Source organism: Doryrhamphus excisus, chromosome 5 (genome assembly GCF_030265055.1).
Source record: "Doryrhamphus excisus isolate RoL2022-K1 chromosome 5, RoL_Dexc_1.0, whole genome shotgun sequence".
NCBI lineage: Eukaryota > Metazoa > Chordata > Actinopteri > Syngnathiformes > Syngnathidae > Doryrhamphus > Doryrhamphus excisus.
Genome location: NC_080470.1, coordinates 23,167,989 through 23,191,577, shown reverse-complemented (window position 1 = coordinate 23,191,577; position 23,589 = coordinate 23,167,989). Strand labels below are relative to the sequence as shown.

The 23,589-nt window shown below is 43.1% G+C and overlaps 1 protein-coding gene across 2 annotated transcripts in view; it reads left to right on the top strand.

The window, feature by feature from the left end:
• Positions 1 to 21,615, top strand: part of farp2 (FERM, RhoGEF and pleckstrin domain protein 2) — a 32,163-nt gene extending 10,548 nt beyond the window's left edge. Inside the window, exons 3-28 of one of the 2 annotated variants that reach the window (XM_058072809.1) lie at positions 416 to 520; positions 1,901 to 1,943; positions 2,049 to 2,127; positions 2,622 to 2,719; positions 3,221 to 3,335; positions 4,477 to 4,624; positions 4,703 to 4,798; positions 4,877 to 5,040; positions 5,124 to 5,192; positions 6,347 to 6,404; positions 6,562 to 6,817; positions 13,150 to 13,334; positions 13,821 to 13,910; positions 14,804 to 14,937; positions 15,003 to 15,084; positions 15,158 to 15,395; positions 15,925 to 16,055; positions 16,125 to 16,193; positions 16,275 to 16,364; positions 17,261 to 17,343; positions 17,438 to 17,556; positions 17,828 to 18,010; positions 19,322 to 19,467; positions 19,700 to 19,807; positions 20,680 to 20,831; positions 20,910 to 21,615. In XM_058072809.1, the coding sequence (XP_057928792.1) occupies positions 416 to 520; positions 1,901 to 1,943; positions 2,049 to 2,127; positions 2,622 to 2,719; positions 3,221 to 3,335; positions 4,477 to 4,624; positions 4,703 to 4,798; positions 4,877 to 5,040; positions 5,124 to 5,192; positions 6,347 to 6,404; positions 6,562 to 6,817; positions 13,150 to 13,334; positions 13,821 to 13,910; positions 14,804 to 14,937; positions 15,003 to 15,084; positions 15,158 to 15,395; positions 15,925 to 16,055; positions 16,125 to 16,193; positions 16,275 to 16,364; positions 17,261 to 17,343; positions 17,438 to 17,556; positions 17,828 to 18,010; positions 19,322 to 19,467; positions 19,700 to 19,807; positions 20,680 to 20,831; positions 20,910 to 21,003 (3,135 nt within the window). In that variant the 3' untranslated portion in view covers positions 21,004 to 21,615. The remainder of the gene's footprint in view (positions 1 to 415; positions 521 to 1,900; positions 1,944 to 2,048; positions 2,128 to 2,621; positions 2,720 to 3,220; positions 3,336 to 4,476; positions 4,625 to 4,702; positions 4,799 to 4,876; positions 5,041 to 5,123; positions 5,193 to 6,346; positions 6,405 to 6,561; positions 6,818 to 13,149; positions 13,335 to 13,820; positions 13,911 to 14,803; positions 14,938 to 15,002; positions 15,085 to 15,157; positions 15,396 to 15,924; positions 16,056 to 16,124; positions 16,194 to 16,274; positions 16,365 to 17,260; positions 17,344 to 17,437; positions 17,557 to 17,827; positions 18,011 to 19,321; positions 19,468 to 19,699; positions 19,808 to 20,679; positions 20,832 to 20,909) is intronic. The other variant, XM_058072808.1, reaches the window with a different exon arrangement.
• Positions 21,616 to 23,589: the final 1,974 nt, after the last annotated feature.

Here is a 23,589-nt window from a genome sequence, read left to right as displayed (position 1 = left end):
CCTGGCCACATTTCCTGCTGGCGTTTTAGCAAGTGGGACATATTTGTTGTCATTTGTTGGAGTGGAGATGAAGACTCTGAGAACATTTTTCAGATGCAGCAAACTTCCGGACGTGGCACCTATACACTACTCCCAAGAAGTTTGATGCTGGGCGCTCCAATTAGCACGTAACTGTTTGGGAGGGGGGGGATCTCTATGTGGGGGTGCAGGCTGACCAATCACAGCAGAGGATGTGTGAATGCAGAAAGTACCATGTACACAACTTGTGATTTATGGAGTATTTGATTAAAAGAAACATACTTTGTCGGTTTGTATATTATGAACGCTTGATTAAAGTACCTCCCTCCCCCTTCACTGTTCTAATATTTAATCAAATTTTCTAATTTAATCTGTCTCCTTCTTTTTTTCCTTGCAGACAAAAGCATTGGGACAGACGCTCCTCTCTGAGGTCTTTCTGCGAGGCAACCTCATCGAGAGCGATTACTTTGGCCTGGAGTTTCATAACGCACAGATGAACTGGGTACGTTCACACACACACACATGAAGTCACACATGTCTGCGATAAACAAAGGCAAGCAGCGCAAAGGCTTGAAGTTAACGGTTTGGTGACAACACCACTGGAGTTCTCGCTCAGCGCTTCTGGTTGTGCTTCAGCACTTGATATTCTTGGACCTGTTTTAATCCATCTGGCAGCAGGCCTGCACGGTAATTGCAGGCTTTCAATTGTTGACTCTTCAGAAAAACCCAACTTGGACCCTTAGACCTCCAAGAAGGTTTTTGTCAAAGCAGGAGAGAAGAAATATGATGCATTTGTGAAGTATGTAACAGTAAAAACATTTAAAAAGAGCTATTCTATTGGCATCGGCCATGGGGGGACAACTCATCACATGTTTTCTTTATTTTTCACTACCATAATAGGTCTAGGGCAGGGGTGCTCACACTTTTTCAGCATGCGAGCTACTTTTAAAATGACCGAGTCAAAATGATCTACCCACTACAAAAATGCAAAACATCTATTTATTTTCAAATGTATTGAGGATTATTTGTACGTACAATGTATGTTGATGTACCTTACATAACCAAATGAGCCAATATTGCAAAACACACATAATTAACTATTAACATTTTTGTAATTACCTGAGTTTACTTTGATGACTTGCACTGAATTGAACCAGCCAGGGATGCATAGTCCGGACAGTAGCTGCTGATAGCCAGCCTCAAGCACACTTCCAAATGTTTATCAGTCATGGATAATATCCGTATCCGTATCACAATATCCGTATAATATTCCATATCCGTATGGAAGTGATATGTTTTTTGCCTTTTTACTTGGTCCAGCTCCTTCACTCATTTTAGTGACCATAAACTTTAGCGAGGGCTTTAAAATCTCGCAATTCGCCGACTAGCTTAGCACTTTGCATCGTTGTTTACGCATGAGCGGTGACCTAAAGGTCAAAATTCAGTTGTCATCTGATTGGTTGTCCTGTATGTCAATCAAGTAACGGGGATGGATGATAGGCTGACATCGTAAGTTCTGCTGCACTTAGAGACGTTGTTTGATTTGATTGGTCGCCGAAGGGCAACATTCAGTTGTCATCTGAATGGCTGCCGTGTATATCAATCAAGTGACTGCATTGATGCTGGGATGATATTTTTTTTTAAGTCACGCCGCGATCGACCAGCGATCGACCAGTACCACCTCCGCGATCGACCGGTAGCTCGCGATCGACTTAATGAGCACCCCTGGTCTAGGGTGTCCAAAGCACGGCCTGGATGCTGGTGGCTTGTTGTAAAAATAAATTAAACCCCACCAATAAACAGCAAAAATTGAAAAAAAGGGAGATATGTGGCATTATTTTTGTCTCCACAATGTATGCCCCAACTGTTTGTGTCTTTGCAGCTCTGGCTGGAGCCCACAAAACTCATTGTGAAACAAGTCAAAAGTAAGTTGAAATAACAGTATGTCCCATTCCCAATGAAACTGGCAAAGGCGGATAGAATGTAAACAGTTTTTGTGTGTGTGTGTGTGTGTGTGTGTGTGTTTTCAGGACCAGCAAACACCCAGTTTAGACTCTCTGTAAAATTCTTCCCTCCAGACCCTGGTCAGCTGCAGGAAGAGTACACAAGGTCAGCCGTTGTAATTTCCGTCTGGATATTACATTCATCGTCTTTCTGTGCCTTTTAAAGATCAACCATTTTCTCTCCAAGAAGCTAAAGATGATTTGTTGTCGAGAGAATATGGACTCTCCTTGTGTTGCGATGGTTTGTAGTTGCGTACGCACTCCTGTATGATATTGATACTGTATAAAAAGGAAAGAGAACTAGAGAACTGGACAGTGATAACTTGGCGATGTTCCTCTCCCTCCCTTGCAGCCTCCCTCCCAGGGATGCAAGACAACCACAGGGATTTAATTTTTGTATTTATTTATTTTATTGCTGTATTTGATCTGTCCTTCATGTCTTCTGTTTACAGTGCGAGTTGTATCTATAGAAATGGAACTCAATTTCCTGTATTTACATGCTCTCAGGAGACATTTTTATGAAAATGGAATGGTGCTTATTTCAATGACATTATCAGATAGACACTAAAGCCCATGTTTTTTGTGTTTCTTTGTTTTTAGGTACTTATTCTCCCTGCAGATGAAAAGAGATCTGATGGAGGGACGCTTGATCTGCACAGAAAACACCGGAGCCCTTCTGGCCTCTCACCTTGTCCAATGTATGCTTCATCATGATCAAACCTGCTACCCATTTATCAGCGGTTTTAACATCGGGCTTCTTAAAGTAGTGCAGTTTGTTGCATTATGAAATGAAGCGTATACAGATTTGACTCTTGGACATGTTAGTTCCACATCCAAAACTGAATATTTGTAGCCTTTATCTGGCAAGAAACCGTTTTGTGTAACTCAATATGCTCACTGTGAGCGAGTAGAGCCTTGTGATTTACCCCAGCCAATAAGCAAAGAAAAATATTGACTATAATGAAAGAGATTATGGAAAGCATGCATCTCCAAATATTGTGAGTTTTTTTCTTTCCACCTCAAACGCGAAAATAAATTGGATTACGAAAATAAAACAATGGATGTGCATGCTTTTCACTGGACAGTCATCACGATAAGTCGTTTTGTGTTGAAAGAGTTTAAGGGTTGAAATCACAGGTGTGGTAAGCAGAAGGCTTTTGTCTTTACCTCACCAAATACTCACCAAAATTTGTCCCTAGCTGAGATCGGAGACTACGACGAGGCGGCGGACAGAGACTTCCTGAGGAACAACACACTGTTGCCTTACCAAGAGAAGGTGCAAGAAGCCATCATCGACTTCCACCGGCGACATCTGTAAGTTGAATTTGTGGTGCAGCTCTTTTGCTTTTGCGCATGTACCGTAACATTTTGCACATTAGCCACATTTTGCGATGGTAATTGTTGGTCTTTATACACCGTGGCATGTCTTATTTTGCTGCCCCTCCTGTTTTCCCACACATCACTCCCCTCCTCGTAAGGGCCGCTCTGTTGTGAGGCCAACACTGTGCACTAGTTGGCTCTGAAGATCTTTGCTAATCTCTTCCCTCGATTGCCAGCATGGGAGCACAAGCGGCGAGTTCCTCCCTGACTAATCCCCCCCCCCCACTCTAGCTGCTCTATTAGCCTTAAGGCCAGTGGGGCAGGGGAGGGCCCTAAGGAGATTTCACTTCTTAACGGATCAACAAAATTAGAATGTGGGGATGATTGGATGGATATGCCTTTCTAACATGCTGTTTGCCTGTAATCACTTGTTTTTTTTATGATCTAGCTCAAATCCAGGAAGTTAAAAGGTTTGCTATATCTGACATAAAGATCAGAACAGGCTTGTTGAAGAATTCAGTATTTTAAGCCAAGGTCACAACTGGTTGTATGGGCTCCAGCAGCCGGTCTCCATGCAAAATGCACTTGCACTTCTTACATTACATTTTTTCAGGTTACAAGATAAACTATCACACTTTGTACGTCATCCATGCGTCCAACGTGTCTTTCATAAGTTTTGCTGGTGTCAGATTTGGGCAACATGTCAATTTTTAAAATGTGTATGTGCTAGTGGCCTCACCTACAGAGAGACCGTATGACCGACAAAAGGGTTTCCTCCATTCATGCCATTGTTCTATTGAACGAGGTGCTGAAAGCAATGCAGGGAGTGAATGCTCTTGATGGCAATACATTAAAGCAGTTAAAATTATTAATGATTAATTCATTTATTATTGTCTCAGGCCTAGTGCCCACGAGACTTCGTGACAAGAAATCTTGTCATGTTTTTATCTGGTGAGATGTTGTGACACTTACTTAAATAAATTGTAAGGGTTGAAAACAGTCTGTTCAGAATTTCCCCGTAGGAAATGGTAAGAGGAATAGTCCATTTGACACAGTTTCCACTCAAATGCCTCAAGGGTTGATGCATTTTTGTGCGAATGAACTGAAAATGTTCACATTGTTGTGTCTCCTCCAGGGGCCAGACGCCCGCTGAATCCGATTTTCAAATCCTGGAGATCGCCCGCAAACTGGAGATGTACGGCGTCCGCTTCCACCCGGCGGCCGACAGGGAGGGCACCAAGATCAACCTGGCCGTGGCTCATTTGGGCCTGCAGGTGTTTCAGGTGAGCTGGCGCCCTGTGACGAGGCGCCCGCCCAGCATGAACACGGCACTTTTTTAGAGCAGTTGTTTACCCTCACAGGGCCACACAAAGATCAACACCTTCAACTGGTCCAAGATCCGCAAGCTGAGCTTTAAGAGGAAACGCTTCCTGATTAAGCTCCACCCAGAAGTCCATGTACGTAACACCAGGGATACATCTACTGCTGCTGTCTTTTTTTTTTTTTTTTTGTAAAACAAGTCTCTTTGGATTCAGGGCCCCCATCAGGACACCCTTGAGTTCATGATGGGAAGTCGGGACCAGTGTAAAGTCTTCTGGAAGATCTGTGTGGAATATCACTCCTTTTTCCGTCTCTTCGACCAGCCTCAACCCAAACCCAAAACGATACTTTTCACCAGAGGCTCTTCCTTCCGATACAGGTACCCACTATGATTTCCCACAATGTAATTATTCCTTTCACATCGATACACAAACTGTACTGATGCTGACCCCTTTCTGTCAGTGGGCGGACCCAGAAGCAGCTTGTGGAGTATGTTAGGGAAAATGGTGCTAAGAGAACCCCGTATCAGAGGTATATGTGTTTCATTATTATTATGTGTATTATATAATATAATTTACTGGTATATTACTTTTTAATGTGCAATATATTATCAGTATATTTATAATTTATGTATCCAGTCGTGCCTCGCCACCGTGGTTTGAGCATTGCTCCCACACGTCACGGTTTTAAAAAAAATGTTTGACTAAAAGATAACCATTTAGTGGTTGAATATAGCCTATTGGTAGTAATAAAATGAAGTACAGGTCATATGTAGTATTCTACACTGGTCACTATGCGTCTGTAATGCCACATTGATAAGACATTACTAGGGATGTCCGTAATTATTGGCACGATATCAGTATAAAAATGCGACATTGGTTGATATCGGCGTTTGATTTTTTTCCCTGGTCATGAAAACCGATATAAAAAAAATGCTCTATACAACACATGGAGCTTTGTCATGTTACATGTATCGACTGATAGTGGTATCAGAAATTGAGAGTTGGACAATATCAGCACATCGTTTTTTCGGCATAAAAGCCTACATCGGACATCACTGTATATTACCTTGCATAACATTACATTACATGGGGAAAAAGTTCTCCTCATTCCGTGTGGAAGCGGTATGTTTTTGACCTCTTTACTTTGTTTCAAACCCTTTAAGTTTAGAATAAACAAATTAGAGGCTACCTTGGTAGCTTGCAGTGCTTAAAAGAGATCCCAGAGCCTGCACGGAAGAGTTGCGCAATGTGGTGTAAACAAAAATAGCAGCAGTGTCCGTTATTTGTGTGCGTGCATGCAAGATGCATGTCAGACTGGCTGCCCCGTATAGAGTCATGTGACCAATGTCCAACAAGAAACTTTCCCAAAGCTAAGGTGTTATGTCTTATCACTTATTATGTCTACTATATTGGCAAATAGGAGTGTAAAGATACTATAACTGTGGGGACTTATGTCATGTCTAGAGGGCTCTAATAACATTAAAAAGCATTCTTAGAACGTCATAAACTGTGCTCTAGCTATGAGAATATTGACATTAATATTTAATCATAATTTGCAGAAATTCTCATCACAGTCGGGTCTGCTTTTAACTGCTATAAACGAGTGATGACTGCATATGTATATTTTTATATAGTATATTTTTCTCATTAACAATACCAATGATAATTCTGGTGGTTTGGCAGGAGGAACAGTAAAATACAAACATCGTCTCGCTCCCTCACCATTGATGTGCCTAAACAGGTGAGTGACGCCATATTAGTCCAACCATATTTTATTATTGTGGTATAGGACTGCTCTTGTATTGGGTCTCATCAGTGTGTCTAATGTGTCCACTAATGGATAAGTGTCATTCTCCTCTTTCTTCTCTCTTCTCCCGTGTGTTGTATTGTCGTTCCAGAGCTTGTCATTCAGTGACCGTATCAGGACGGTGGGCTCCCCTCCCGCTTCCTCCATGTCCTTCCACTCACCGCACATCTCCAACATCAGCCCGCGAAAAGAACGGCAAGCTCAGCAGCAGCCTTCGCCCACCAAGGCACCCTCTTCACCATCTTCCCAGCAGCCGCATTCGCCACTCCAAAGCGCCAGACCCCCCAGCCCCCCAAAGGAAGAACCGGTCAACGATGCCACTCCCCCGTCTCACTTCGCTTTTCAAGGTGCCCCCGCCAGTCAGGCCGCAGGACACTGCAGCCCTGTGTTTGTGTGTGTAGAAAGCGGCACCCCGCAGTTGCAAGCGTACAAAAATGATGATAGTAAGCAGGGTGGGAGGAGGGGGGGCGGTTGCCACAGGATGGGGGTCCTTTCACCTGAGGCCTTTGAGGCGGAGCTCTTGCGTACGAAACAAAAGGCCAATTTCTCGCTGTTCAGCTCGCCACTCCGTGTCACAGAGGAGTTCATAGATGACGATCCCACCCAAATGTCCTTCTTTGGCGGGGGGGTGGAGGCCTACCCTTACGAGCAGGACGAGAAGGTCGAGGAGTTTGATTACGTGGAGGAGTGTGACTTCCCTAAGAACCAGCTCTTTAGCGTAGGCATGGAGGACCTCAATGGGAGCATCAATCCCTTCCCCGACAGCATCGTCGGTCACTCTGAGACCAGCTCCTTGCTGAATAACCGCTCGGAGTGCAGCTCCCTGGACAACCTGGGGCTCAGCTCCGCCGGCGAGTCCATGTCAGTTGGCTTCACTGCCCCTGACTCCTCCTCCTCGCTGCGCCTGCCGGGCTCCGACATCCAGTCGGAGGCCAGCTCCATGGTGAACTTCCCGGCGTGCTCAGTGCGCTCGGAAGGCAGCTCGGCCGTGCAGTTCAGTGATCTGGTGGAGCAGCTGGAGCAGCTCAGCTACCCGCCCACCGCCACGGAGGGCTCCGGGAACGGCAGCTCCGATTCCGAGTCCGACTGGGGCTCTGACTGCGTCCTGCCCCCTGAGCAGAACCTCTTTTATAGTAACCCGCTTAATGGGAGTGCCGGGATTGAGGGCTTTCTCCTCCAGTGCCATAACCTGCAGGCCCTGGCCTTAGCGGACCCCCCTGCACCTGCTCAGTTTTAGGGCCTTTTAGTTGAAAACAATGTCAGTTTGGCGGTTTTGGAGCCCGAAAATTCAAACGAAACTGTGCGTACGTCAAATAGTTAAGTCACATTTGCGTAGATATTGAAAAAGATGTGCATGCACATCGTGTTTCTTAGTACATCACCATGCCAACTACTGGCCTGGCATGCACATTTACAGTATGCCACAGTTGGCCTTGTGCTCCTATAAATGTAGCTTGAACTGCACTCGAGGGTTTTAACCTGAACTTAACCATAACATACACAGCAGCACTTCTTCTAGTTAAAGATATGATGATGTAAGCCATAGTAAGACTTAAAGATGGTTGCAGATTGATGTAGCGCTGCTATCCAACTCACCGGTGCTCCCCTCGTCTGTGGTGCTTAACATAAAAAAAAGGAATGCTGTCTATTCGCATAGGAATTCTGTCCTTGCTATCAGGACGTAGGGTTCGGCTATGACCACATGAACAACGTTATTGTCAAATGCGCATCTCCCCCTTAGACGTCCATCTTACACTCTTATTATTTACCAGCTGTCATGGGCAGCTTGTCTAAACAGAAGCCTGAAAAAGGCAACCACAACTGACATCACAGTTTAAACTTTGCTCCCTCTATAAATATTTTTTCCCCCAAATTAATAAATGATCGCTTTTCGTGATTGGCTATGGCCTATTATTTGGTCAAACAATATGCATATTTAAGCAAATTGTCCTTGTTTTGCCCAAATTAAGCACTTCTTGTCCTCCACCCATTCTGCTCCACTACTAGGTCAACTGAAATTATTTTCTCTTGATTATATCTTTTGGGTGATATGAGTGGAATGGTGACTAAATTGTATTTTTAAGCTCCTAAATCGGTTTTCTATGCCATAACTGAAAATATTCCATTTATGAAAAAGCAATGCTACTTCTATTACTTATTCACTTATCTTGGTTGGATCTGGAACCACCTGACCTCAATAAGCGAGGGATGAGATGTACAAGGATGTGTACATTATCTTTAGGCGCATGCACACGCCGCTGTTTTCTGCCCGTGCAGCGGACGCTGAAACACAGTTAATAATTTTATGTTCTGTTTTTAAAGGAGGTTGAAAATATGAGAGAATGTCGGACATTTCGTATGACACAATCCAAAAAACGGTTTTACTCCTACACACACAGGCTGAAGAAAAAGCTCAGTTAGTGTATTCGTATGCACATGGCTTTTATTGTAGTTACTGCCATCATGTGAGGAGTAGTTGCATTTGAAGGTTTTTATTTTAATGGTGCAGCATATGTCCATGGCTCAAATACAATGTAGCAAAGTATAGGATTAGGTTTTGTGTTGTCGCTGGTAGTTTTCAACTTGCCGCAGGTTTGAGATACTTGTCTTTATAGACGGTACTTCCTTGTCTCTGGTGCTGGCTCTCCTCTAGCGAGTGGCTGCCTTTTCTATTCTCTCAGGGCGAAGTGGGAAGTCGGTCCAGCGATCCATTTGCTTCTGTGTGTCTGCAGAAACACCACTCTTATTTTCACTTCACTGACCTCTGCTGGCTGCAGCAGGCGTCTTCTGTGAATCCTCACCCCGGTAGTCGCTAAACGCCTCACGTGGCGCTGTATTGAAGTATGTAGGCCATGCGCTGATGAGCCACTTTGTCCTCACTGAATGTATCCGCGTTTGATATTAGCATATAGGAGACACGACCACGCTTCGTTGTAGACTTTCCCGAAAAAAAAAGGCTGCATGTCCATCGTGTTAGACTTGTCCTACCACTAGTGCCTCACAGGATGTGGTGTTCAGCGTGCTTTGCTATTGTTTCCATTCAGGATGCCGCCATTTTTATTCTTTGTTTTACAATTTGCACATTTACTTGGACTTTTTCCGTAAATACCGTATGCCGTGCTTTGAGCTGATGAAAACCTTCCCCCGAATAGACACCTCCTTTGTTCTTCCTCAGGAAAAATGATCAGGAGCTAGCTGGAGTTACCTTTTTGTTGCCACATTTACACCAAGTGGTACAGTTTGGCTCGGTATGCCATAGCCTTATTTAGTAAGTAAAATAGCATGGCATCATTCAGAAAGGAGATCTCTTCTTTTGACTAACGCATGAGGCTTTTTTTTGAAAAAGAAGCAAAAGGATTAATAAAACGTACAATAAACAAACTTTACAAATAATTGATGTGGAGCTCCCTAGAGGTGGGCGATACAAGTTCTGGTATCGATTTAATAACAATTTAATACAGAGCAAATATAACATTTTTCAAGCCCTTCATTTGTTAGAATAACATACGGGACAAATATTTTAGTATGTGGTTTTTGTCATATTCTTAAAAATATAATTTATGAAGAAAACCGCAAAAATATGCATTAATTTTACATGAATAAAGTCAAAATATTACAAGAATAGTGTCATCAGGACAAATAACATCATTTTAGAAGCGGAAAGTCACAATTTTACAAGAATGAACTCATAACATAAAGAAAAATAACATTTAGATTTGTTAGATTTGGAATATTAAAGAAAAAATATACTTTTAAAAGCCCTAATATAAGGTTGGGCAATAAAGTCATAATATTACCAGAATAAATATCAGAAAGAAAGTTGAAATATGGCGGGGGGGAGTTGATAGTAATAATAGGCTTTTCCACCTATATCAAAGCTGAAGGGCATTTTTTCTCTATATCTTCTTAGCATATCAAAATATAGCAAAGTGGCCCTTCCAGCCCTTAATTTTTCACTATGTGGCCCTTGATGAAAAAAGTTTGGACACCCCTGATATAAGACAATGTAGCTATATGTAAGCATTTAGTCCCCTATTACGTGCAAAATAAAGTCAATTGTGTAAAATAAGTAAACAAAAGCAAAAACAAATATACAGTGGAACTTCAGTCATTAATTTCCTACAGAGACAAAAAACAATGCGTACAAAAATAGAGGCCATTTTTTTCCCTATGGGAGATAAATCAAATGGTCTGTTCCAGACACTCAAAACCAAAATGCTTATGGACAATAATTTAAATTTTTTTAAATTTACACAACAAAACACAGAAATATTTGTGAAAAAAATATTCATCTCGTCACTCCTAGTATTGATCCGGTACTGATGCTACCCTGATATCGAAAATATCCATTTGGATCGATCCGCCCACCTCTATAGCTCATAGCTTCGATCCGTCCATTACCTTTGCCGCTGGAGCCCACCCCAGCTGACTTAGGCCGAGAGGCGGGGTATCACATTCATACCTATGGACAATTTGGAGTCTCCAATGAACCTAGCATGCGTGTTCCCAATCTCCTGACTGTGTGGCCAACAGTGTGCAAAAGTTCAAAGCACACTTTACTTCTTTATTGAACACCAAAGACTCCTCTTCAAATAAGTGCCAATGCTGCCAGCCACCATTTTTGGAACTTTTTTTTGTTTGTTTTTTTTAAACCTGCAGTGTTGCTACTTGTGATCCCGTTGTATAACGTAGCATACAGACACAGAACTAACCGGTAGAGGTGATATTACCTCACTGGTGTTGTGTTTTCTTTTTGGAATAGTCTATTTTGAATGTCCCCTCTAACTCAAGCGTATTTTCTACTACCTGAAGGTTAAGGTTTGGTGTCTCTGCACTTGTTGCAAAGTCTGCAGCACTTGCGCTTCAGTGCCTCTTAAAGCACTTGGCCACGCATTGTCTCGGATGCACGTTTCTTTAGAGCAGGGGTCCCCAAACTTTTTCCAGTGAGGGCCACATGACTTTTCCCTCCTCTGAAGGGGGGCCAGGGTCAGGGTAGTTTGTTTGTTTATGTTCTATGACTGGGGCAAAGTGTGGTTGTAGTCACGTCACAATAGGTTACCATTTCCAGTTCTATGACAGTAAAATGTACATGCTTTATTGTTCAGGGGGCCGGGTCAAATGTGGAAGTGGGCCGTGTCCGGCCCCCGGGCCTTAGTTTGGGGACCACTGCTTTAGAGTACATCCCAGGGTATTTGCCAAAACAGACTAGTTGTGTGTCACTTTGAAGGAGTGCATTGAGCCACCGGTGTTCCATAGGAGCATTGTTTACTTGCCATTTCTTTAGTTTTTTTTCATTAGTACATTGACTTTACTTATGTGAGGATAGAAAGCGAGACAACAATAAATCCTTTCAAAATGGAACAAGCTGACATATAACCTGTACGATTTCTATAATCTGTAATCAGACAGCATATTCTAAATATAATTATTTTCTGGCGGACCTGGTGCGTACGAGTGAGTGTATACCACCGCCTGTTGTACGGAGTTGTGACGACAAGTTACATTTACAGACAGTCCCATTATACTGTGTTTATGTGCCAGGCTGAACGGGTAGCACCAAATCTAGTTGTGGCAGGCCGTATCATATTTTTGGACTGTACAGGTTATAGGGCCACATTTATTTAAAGTTTTGAAATGATTTATTGTGCTCTTTTTTTATTTTTATTAGCTGTATTTTAATGACGGGGCTGAGACAGCTAAAGCTAACTGCACTTAGACATCCATTAATCAACGTGTATGTTTACTACATCCAAGTAAGTAAAGCTGTACCTATTGTTTGTATGTTCTACTCTGAAAAATAAAGTAATTACTTTTGGGTAACACACATGTCAGACTTTTTAACATTCTTTTGGAGATGCAGGATGGAATTTTTTTTCTGCTTCAAAAGCCCAGAACACGACAGATTGATTTCTCTGGCCTCCGAAAGCGCTTTTAGTCCTGAAAGTTACATCACACATGGAGGAAAGTTGCGGTTATGTTCCGTGTGTGTGTGTGTGTCACGTGTTCTTGTGGAGGTCTAGGACTTTTATGATCCCAAACTGCTACAAGTAACTACATTCGGAAGGGCAGCAGCAAACATGCACAGTAGTTTTCTTTTCTTGCAAAGCCAACCATGTTCCAGCTGTGTGTGTGTGTGTTGTTTGGACAGGCGTGGAGCCAAAGTCATTCCAAAGAAACCGCCCCCACCCCCATCTATGGTGGCTCCTCTGGTGTAGCCGCCTGCAGGCCGCTTGAGATAAACTATAAACAACTCCACGCCCTCTAGACGGACCACATTCCTGATTAGTTGCGAGCAATTATTTCCGGGTCATGGAGAGACTTTTTTTTTCCCTTCCCTGTCGGCCTTTCTCCACTCCCACTTTTTTTCCCTTTTCTTTTTGTTTTATTTAGATAAGTGGAAGAGCAGCTGTGTTGACCTGTGAGGAGCATTTAGGACCCGTGCAGTTTAAAAAAATATATTAAAAAAAAAAGCTGGAGATGTACTTTAGCTGCCATGTTGTCTCAGGCATGAATCATTGGTAGTCCACGCTTCTCCAAACAATCGCAGGGGAAGCAAATATGGCAACCATTAACTAGTCTGGCTCATTTCTGCCCCATGTGTCAAGCAAGACTGACGTTCTCAAATGTGCCCGTAACATTTTCGTCCCCCACATCCTAATTGTTGTTTCCTTCACCGCAGACACGGCGGTGGACAGCCCGCAGATCTCGCCCTTCGACGCCAAGGGCCCCCTCTGCCTGTCACCCTCCTTCCAGATGTCTACTCTCAGCCTGCCGAGCCAAGCCTCCTCGCCCCTGCAAAGCCCCATCCTGAGTGAGGTGGGCAGCAATGCCAGGCTAGACGAGGAGGAGGAGGGCAGGAGGAAGGTACACTTCTTACATGCAATCCATCTTCAGCATTGGAAGAGATGCAGGAATTCACGTAAACGGTTAAAATGCTTTAAGGAAGCGCCAACTGCAGTGGTCAACAACCTTTTTGAACCCGAGGAAAGATCTACCCCTACACATATAGGGGTTTTTTATTTTTTATATACTTATTTATATATTTTATATAAATATTTATTTTATATACTTATATATTTTATATATTTATTTTTTATTTTTATATACAGTCATCCCTCTTATCACGGTTAATTGGATATAACTGCAAAGGGAGGAAAAAAAGGCTTTTTGTGAAAAGATTAAGTATAACTTTCACTTTGACACAAATTTTAACCATATATTCATTCATTCATTACCGCTTATCCTCGCAAGGAAAACTGTTGAGGCAGAGAATGGGCTTGAGTTACTTTGTGGGGTGCAATCTTTGCACGCCTCATCGCAACTTTGAAAGTTTCTTCTTTTCCTCCTCAGAGATATCCCGCCGACAAGGCCTACTTTATTGCCAAAGAGATTTTGACCACAGAGAGGACCTACCTGAAAGACCTGGAAGTCATCACGGTGGTATGCTTCCTTTTTGACCCCCTTCCGAAATTTCAGAGCCATGTTTGAATAATGGAGTGCGTGTATGTTGATGGGGGGCACACATGGGCTTCTTGATGGGTTTACAATACTCGGCTATGCTGTCCCAGCGAGGGACACATGGTGAAAAATGAAAGGACGCAAGGGCCACTTGGATATTGTGTGAAGAAACACATAGCTATGCTAAAATTTTTATATAGTATTATGTATTTATTCCCATAATTATGACTTTTAAAAAATAAGGTATTTTTCTTTATTTCAAGTCTTCTACAAATTTTCGTCATTATATTATGATTTTATTACCTGTGACTTTTTTCATAAAGAATACATTTTTCTCTTATTGACTTTATTCTCGTAACGTTAACTTTTCCCCAACCTAATTTTTCCAAAATTACAAATTTGTTCTTTTTTTTTTTAACATTGTAACTTTAACCTTTAAATTTTTTGATTATTTTTTCTCCTCTTAGGTTAATTTTGTAAACATACTGCTGTTTTTAAAAAGTGGTGTTTTTGTTAAAATGTTTTTTTTTTTTTCGAAAGTGCCATAAAACAGCAGCAGGCCCCAAATGGCCCTTGGGCTTTACTTATGACACTCCTGAATTAGCCAAAAGAACTATTTCATGCAGTATCTTTGCAAGGCTGAACATACTGCAACAATAGAATGAAATAAACCAAAGCTTTTAGCCATTCATTAAAAAAGACATCATCTACTTAAGGATATGCTAAGTAGCCATACTTATGTCTTTTTTGTAATAACATCACACATAAAAACATGGAGATTGTGGCTTGTTTTGATAAAAGTGCAGCAAAAACCAAAAACATATGATTAATACACAGCAACAACTTGAGTAGTGTTGTCCCTCTGCTGCCCCCAGTGGTTCCGCAGTGCAGTGATCAAGGAGAACGCCATGCCTGAGGGTCTAATGACGCTCCTGTTCTCCAACATCGACCCCATCTACGAGTTCCACCGAGGCTTCCTCAAGGAGCTGGACCAGCGCCTGGCTCTCTGGTGGGTGCCCTCTAGTGGTGGGGTGGTGTAGTTTCAGTTAAAAAGACAGCTGCCTTTATCCACAGGGAGGGGCGTTCCAACGCTCATGTCAAAGGGGACTACCAGAGGATTGGTGACGTGATGCTGAAGAACATGTGTGCTCTCAAGGTGAGATGCCCTCCTCCTCCTTACCGCGTTCACCCCCCCCCCTCCCCCATACCGACTGGCTGTCCTCCTGCAGGAGTTTACTAGCTACCTGCAGAAGCATGATGAAGTCCTGACGGAACTGGAGAAGGCCAGCAAGAGGCTGAAGAAACTGGAGATGGTCTACAAGGAGTTTGAGCTGCAGAAGGTCTGCTACCTGCCCCTCAACACCTTCCTGCTCAAGCCCATCCAGCGCCTCATGCACTACAAGCTCATCCTGGAGAGGCTCAGCAAGCACTACTCGCCCACGCACCGCGACCATGCCGACTGCAAGGGTAACCCATGTTTAGTATCCATCCGTATGTCCGTGGAGGTTCACCTTCCGGGAAAATGCCTACTTTTGCCACTCTGCTAGCTTAATGGTTGATGTTCTCCAATGATTTTGGATAAACATTTGCAATAAGTGGTTGTAATAATTCCACCCATCCATTCTCTGGGCCACTTGTCCTCACTCAAATCGCAGGTATATGCTGGAGTCTATCCCATCCGTCTTTTGGGAGAGAGGCGGGGTACACCCTGGACTGGTTGCCAGCCAATCACAGACATCCCACACATCCCACATCCCATTTCAATTCACATAATCGAACGCTTTCAAAGTATAAAATGTATAGTAGCTACTCATCAAGGAATCGTTCAAGGAACTCGAATCTCAACACTTGACGACAAAATGATCGGTGAAGCATAAAGACTAACGTGTAAAAATTGTGTGCTTTTTTCAGAAATCCAGTGTATGGATGGAAGCTCTGTTTACTGTGTGCACAATGATTAGATGAGCATGAAGCATGGGTTTGTTTTTGTGTGCAGAGGCTTTAAAGGAGGTGGCAGACATAGCGACGCAGTTGCAGAGCAGCCTCATCCGACTGGAGAACTTCCAGAAGCTCACCGAGCTGCAGCGAGACCTGATCGGAATAGAGAATTTAACAGCACCGGGGAGGGTGAGGGCAGCGTCCTTAAAGAGAGCAGGTTATGGAACATTCCGTGTCTAACTGACTTGTCTTGGGTAGGAGTTCATACGCGAGGGCTGTCTATACAAGCTGACAAAGAAGGGGCTGCAGCAGAGAATGTTCTTCCTGGTGAGTGGAATTTTAAAATGAGCTCTTCCAAGGAATCCTCGGCCATTAGCTCCATTCAATGTTGTTGCTGTCATCTCTCAGTTCTCCGACATGCTCCTCTACACCAGCAAAGGCGTGACGGCGACCAATCAGTTCAAAGTGCACGGGCAGCTGCCCCTTCACGGCATGATTGTGAGTAATCCACTGTCGCTGCGTTATGTTACCTGCGTGCATGATCTTCAGGTGTATTGTTGTAAGGTTGGCAGGACCGATCTTGTTAAAGGTCCTTTTTGGCCATTTTTGCACTGCACGGTACCTGCTAGGCATTGATGCTTTTCCATTGGAACATTCTAACATTGGCTATGTTTACATGCAGTCAAATAACCCTATCATAACCGAATTATTAGCAATTACACTGGTTGAGCACGGATATATAAACACCAATAAACCTGAATATGCTCATATTAAATTAAAAAAAACACAGATTACTCCTTTTCTAACCTGAATATTGGGTCATGTATACGCCTATCGGGATATCCCCATCAAAAGGAACATTGGTTTGTGTTCCATTCGAAAGGAATCATGGGTTTTTGACAGGAAGTATTGAATTTTAAAACATGCCTGCACACAAAAAAAAAACTTTTTCACAGTATTGGTACCATTTTGTGTGCGCATTGGATAACAGTGGTAAGTAGAGGTGGTACCGTGCAGTGGAAAAGTGGGCATACAGCGACAGAGGCGGTTAATTTGAAGAAAAGGGTGGGGCTCTGCTAACACTGCATGTCTCTGCTCCACTTCCTGGCCGCAGCTTATAATTCTGGATGCACCGGTAAGTCGGCTGAGCTGGACCAGCTCAGCCACTCCTAGCCCCCCTCCTCGTCCTCCATTGTTGCTTGGTAGCACACCCAGCAGATGTTCCTGAAAGTCCAAAAACAACTCTGCAAAGTCATGAAATGTGCCGCTTGGTGTGTTTTTGCTCTGCGTACTGATGAAATTGAAGCTTATCAGCATTGTCGTTGTTCTTGAAAAACAAGTCATTGCTTTAACTGGAGGAGGCACAGCTAGTCTGACTGGCTTTGTGTTTGTAGGTGGAGGAGAGCGAGAACGAGTGGTCAGTGCCGCACTGCTTCACCATCTACTCTGCACAGAGGACCATTGTGGTGGCTGCAAGGTGAGGGCATTTCCATGAATGATCAGCAGAGGGCGTAATTGCGCTTCAAATTCAGTAATTTCACAACAATTTATTTTTATTGTTGCACGTCCAGCTCCAAAGTGGAGATGAGCAAGTGGATTGAGGACCTCAACATGGCCATTGACTTGGCCAAGAAGTCGCAGGAGAAATCCAGCATCTTCCTGGATGGCAGCATCACAGATCACTCCAACCGTAAGAACGTAGTCATGTGATCTGTTTCTACCCTCCCGTTTCTACTCAGTCCCTGGACACTTTATTAGGCACACCTGTACAATCTAACACAATCAAATTCTGTACCGTCAATGAAAAGCCAGTATTATCTTTGTAAAGGTAGATTTTTTTTCTATTGGATCCCATTTCATGGTGTACCTAATGAACTGACCAGCGATTGTGTTAGATTCCTGTCCTGCCTTACCCCTTCCCTCCTCCTCTTCCACCCCCTGCAACCCTTCCCCTTTCCCAGGGTCATCAGATGAGGTTTCAGTGGAGCAGGAGTCGGAGGACGACATGAACTCGTCGCGCACGTCACTGGACAAGCAGACGCACCACCGCGCCAACACTACCATGCACGTGTGCTGGCACCGCAACACCAGCGTGTCAATGTCCGATCACAGCTTGGCTGTGGAGGTACTACCTTCCTCCGCCTCGCCTCGCCCCACGTCAACGAACACACGCACATGCTTTAAAAAAAAAAAAAAACACGTAACTACATCTTGGAGAAGACGCATCCACCACCGACCCCTGTTGTTCGTCATCGAAACTTTTTCGCTGTCCTTGAACGTACCCATGCTGCCTTCAAATGTCAGCGTTCGGATTCATGTTCTAACACTTCTCCTCAGTTTTAGTGCAACACCCTAACGCCTGTTCTCCCTTTCTAGACTAGCATGCTAACTCTCCAGTGTTGGAATCTAACACTTCTCTTTCTCCTGTGGAACACAATCATGGTCTTCAGAGCAACACCTGGATTTTCTCCTTTTCCAATCTCACACCCTCGCACATTATTTTCTTTTCCAGAGTAGCATGCTAACTCACCACTGTTACATGCTAACACTTTTCCCTTTCTAGTGGAACACACTCACTTTCTTGTCTAGCATGCTAACGTTTCTCCTCTTGACCAGTGTAACGTATGAATATTTCTTCCTGCTGAGTGTCGTTCATGAAATCCTCTCCAGTGTGACAAGCAAGAAAACATTTCCTCTTTCTGTCCAATGCTAACCCGTCCTGTCCATTGTAACTCACTAACACTTCCCAATCCTGCCAATTGAATACGCTAATACTGTAAAACACCTCCACTTCCTGTCCAGTTTGACATGCTAGCCCTTCCTGTCCAACACGCTAACACTTTTGTTCCTGTCCAGCCTACCACACTAACACTTTTGCTTCCTGTCCAGTCTTAACATGCTAACCCTCTCTGTCCACTCCAAGATACAAACACGTCCTGTAAAAACTCTTTAGTGTAACATGCTAACACTTCCTGCCCAGTATAACATGCTAACACATCCTTCTCTGTCCAATTTTGTCCAGTATAACAAGCTAACACCTCCACTTCCTGCTTCTTCTTGTCCGTTGTGAGGCGCTAACACTTATTCTCCAGTGTAACATGCTAACACTTTTGCTTCTTGTCCAGTATAACAAGCTAACACCTCCACTTCCTGCTTCTTCTTGTCCATTGTGAGGCGCTAACACTTAGTGTAACATGCTAACACTTTTGCTTCTTGTCCAGTATAACAAGCTAACACCTCCACTTCCTGCTTCTTCTTCTTGACCATTGTCAGGCGCTAACGCTTATTGTCCCCTGTGTTGTGCTAACACTTCCTGCCCAGTGCCGACTTCCTAGTTCTTCTTCCTGTCCAGTGTAACACGCTAACACTTCTTCTTCCTGTCCAGTGTAACACGCTAACACTTGGATATCTTCTGCTTCTGTCGCTTCTCTTTCCTGCTTTTTCACTACCTCCCCGTTTAGTCTTCGGCTCTCCAGCGGTTTCGCCGGAGCTGCCTCCTCGCTACCTGCTCGGCCAGGGTCAAAGACCAAACACCATCACACATGTTTGCTGGTACCGAAACCAGAACCTCTCTCTCATTGATTACCTGCGCATGAACCAGGTACAAGAAGCACAGAGTAGTCGTGTAGCAGTTCTACGATAAAGCAGAGCTATTTATTCTAGATGTAGGAAGTTCAATAATAATCATCATAATAAATACCTTTCTAGAAACCCAGGGTTGCTTAGTCATGCATCTTGAGCCAGCAGCTCCTCACACAGCGCCTTAGACACTTTTCCATGATGATGGTGTCACACTCTCCCACCTGACCGCCTGCCTGTGTCGTTTCCTGCAGAATCAGCTGTCGGGTTACCTCCTGAGGAAGTTTAAGAACAGCAACGGCTGGCAGAAGCTTTGGGTCGTTTTCACCAACTTCTGCTTGTTCTTCTACAAGACACACCAGGTGAGCACACACACAAGAAAAGAATGAAATGATGAAAGGATGAAATGATCTGTTCCACGTGCACACTGTGGCCATCATGAACCTTTATTAAGGGTACATGTTGTGAATCATGTATTGTTTTTCAAGTGTCATACAAGTGTAAAAAGGAGTGAAGCAGTATTAATTGTATGAAATGTTAACTTTATTCGGATGCACATTGTGGCGTCTCGCACCCCTCAATGAAATTATTAAATTAAAATAAAAAATATATACATTTAAAAAATAAATTAAAAATTAAAAATACATCCCCAAACATTTTTAGATTTAATAAATTAAAAAACTTGTTTAAATTAAAAAATAAATAAAATAAAATTTAATGAAATAAAAATATTAAGAAACCCAGGGTTTGAATTTTCCAAAAATAAGGGGAGAAAATGAAATGCAAACAATTGAAATATTTCAAAAACACTTCTTGTTGAATTGTTTACATTGAAAAAAAAACCTAATTAAATACAATTTCAAAAAACACCCATTGTTAAAACATTTTGATAAAATTAAAAAAAAAGAAAAATATATGTAATCACCAAACGCATCTTGTTGAAATGTTATAATAATGAGAAAAATAACAGTTTTAATTTAAGAAAATAAACAAATCAAGCACCCCTTCTTGAAATGTTTAAATGTTAAATAAATAAAATGAAATTTAAGAAAAAATAACAAACCTTGTTGAGGCAGTCCTTTTAGTAGTAACGAAAAAAAAGACCTGTGATTGAACAGTTGCTAGCATCTTGCCAGACACTGGGCATGGCAGCAGTACGAACTCTCAAGTTTTCTGCAACTCTTCCAATTCTGAATTGTACGCGTTCAGAGCTGTTCAACCTGTTTTTGTACAGGACGACTTCCCGCTTGCCAGTCTGCCACTGCTGGGCTACACGGTCAGCACGCCCGAGGAGGCGGACGCCATCCACAAGGATTATGTCTTCAAGCTGCAGTTCAAGTCGCACGTCTACTTCTTCCGGGCCGAGAGCGAATACACCTTTGAGAGGTCCGCCTCTCCCTGACGTCCTTTTATTTTTGACTTCTTTGCTCCCTCGCTAAGCACTCTGTCATCTTCTGCTGGCAGGTGGATGGAGGTGATCAAGAGCGCCGCCAGCACAACGGGCAGGATGAGCCTGCTCATTCCCAAAGGAGGTCCCCTGGAGATGAACGGAAACTGACAGCCCACCTGCGTCTGGAGGCGGGGCCTCCGGGACGCTAATGGCGCAATAACACACACACTTCTCACCTTTTTAACTGTATTAATTTGTGGGCGTGGCCAAAGCAAGCGTGAACTTTTATGGGACCAACTTACAGCAAAGGAACCGTACGTGGAACATGAAGGTGCAGAGGCGTGGTTGACGAAGAAGCTGAGGAAGGTTCTAGAAGGTTGGAAGGAGACGCATTTCCACTTTGAAGATTCGGCGCCGCCCTCAGGACTTTTCTAATCAGTATTAACGAAGGCCGCTCCGTCTATGGCGGTCGTTGGCGTATACTACTTCTCCTGTTAATCGTTACCCCCCCACACCCTCTGCCCGTGTTGCGTGGCATAACGGGAGGAAGCCATCTTTGTGAGGTCACACGATGGTGACGCGTATAATATGACTGATGTCTGGAATGGAAGTCATGTGACCTTGCGGCTGTCGCAGTATGTTCTAGTGCTCTATTTATTGCGTAGTGTGTGGGTGGTGGGGCCGCGTTCCCCCCCTCCTGGCCTCATTTATTGTAGTCTTCATGTTTGTTATGATCATTTCCTTTGAAACGCCATCAAATAAAAACATCATTTCACACGACTGCTGTGGCTGTGTGATGTTTTCATGTTTTTAAAGGCGCCAGCCACAATCACTCTTTCCAGAACCACAAAATTCATCCTGTTGACATGACTGGAAAAATTCTACTCATTTTTCCATTATCATGGTATTAATATCAGATAATGTAGCGGAATAGGTCTTTTTCCTGGAATACTTGCACAAAAAGGCAACATTCAAGTTCAGATGAAATATCTTCCAATAAAAATCATGCATATCAACAAAATGTGTTTCTACAAATAAGGACTACTAAAGTATCAATCATGTCAATCACACCTACTGTATTAGAAAGGTGCTGTTGGCTTGGCAGCTAACATGCAGGAGCTAAAACCAAACCATCGTCTTAAACATGTCAGTGCTGAGACATGACATCACTGAAATGATACGCAACAAGGGAAAAAAAAAACATAATCTCTATACCTGGAGTGTGCAAAATGTTTCCTGCAAGGGCCACGTAATGAAAAATGACAGGGTGCACTTTGCCACTTTAGTATCTTGTAAAGCAACAAAGGTAGATATGCTAAGAAAAAATGCACGTCAGCTTTGGAGGTGAACAAGCCTCTTAGTACAAACCTCAGTACCCATTTTTGCTGTTTTTTTTTCTGATACTGATATGTTACATGACATATCTCCTATTGTGGAATGAACTCATACTGTATGTGTTGTATACAGCTTTTTTTAATATCTCTTTTCATGGTAGGGAAAAAATCAGATACTGATATCAACCGATTTTTTGCCGATATCGGGCCGATAATCATCATTATCACATACTACAGTATAAATTGGCCCTGTACCCTAGAAACCGCCCATGAATGATACGGGAAAAGGCCGAAATGATACTGTGTCAAAGTCCTGATAAAATATAGAGTTTAACCATGTCCGGTATCAGCCCCTGTAGCTGTCCACTCAGAGCCCGCTGCTCTGGTATCGTGCCCGTGAAACAACCAATCAGAGAACAGCGCACGAGCGTGAACACACAGCGTTTGTTTTGTCACTGTAACTATAAATATTCCTAGTGCTTCTCCAGTCACCAAAAAAACCCAAACTTGATTAATGGAACTTTAATTGTCAGACATTGATAAGATAAGACTGTTGATAAAATATTATTGTTGAAATATTTTTGCAATTATTGTGTTTACACTGTTTAGATATAATACATGTAATAAACTGAACATTTTCTGGAAACAAAATGGTCTTTTGATTAAATAGTATGTTATAATAAGCTCATGGGCGGCACGGCGGTCTGGTGGTTAGCGCGCAGACCTCACAGCTAGGAGACCAGGGTTCAATTCCACCCTCGGCCATCTCTGTGTGGAGTTTGCATGTTCTCCCCGTGCATGCGTGGGTTTTCTCCGGGTACTCCGGTTTCCTCCCACATTCCAAAAACATGCTAGGTTAATTGGCCACTCCAAATTGTCCATAGGTATGAATGCGAGTGTGAATGGTTGTTTGTCTATATGTGCCCTGTGATTGGCTGGCGACCAGTCCAGGGTGTACCCCGCCTCTCGCCCGAAGACAGCTGGGATAGGCTCCAGCACCCCCCGCGACCCTCGTGAGGAAAAAGCGGTAGAAAATGAATGAATGAATGAATAAGCTCATGATTAAATAGTATGTGATAATAAGATCATCACATGGTTTGTCTGGTATCAGGCCCAGTATCATGCCCCCGCGTGCCAGTATCAGCCCGAGACCGAAGGGGGCATGATACCTGGCCTGATACCAGACAGACCATGTGATAACCTATAAGTACCTATAATTATTGGAGTTACGAAAAGAAAATATACAAATATTAATTAAAAAGAAAGGAAAATTAAACAGCAAATATGGGGGAGAAAGCATAGACGGACGTTTGTACAAATTATGGGCTAGTACTAATATAGTACTAGAAATAGTACTACAATATGACTAAGTTTTCTTGAAATAATATAACTTAGCATAGCTACATGTTTTGCTTTGCAA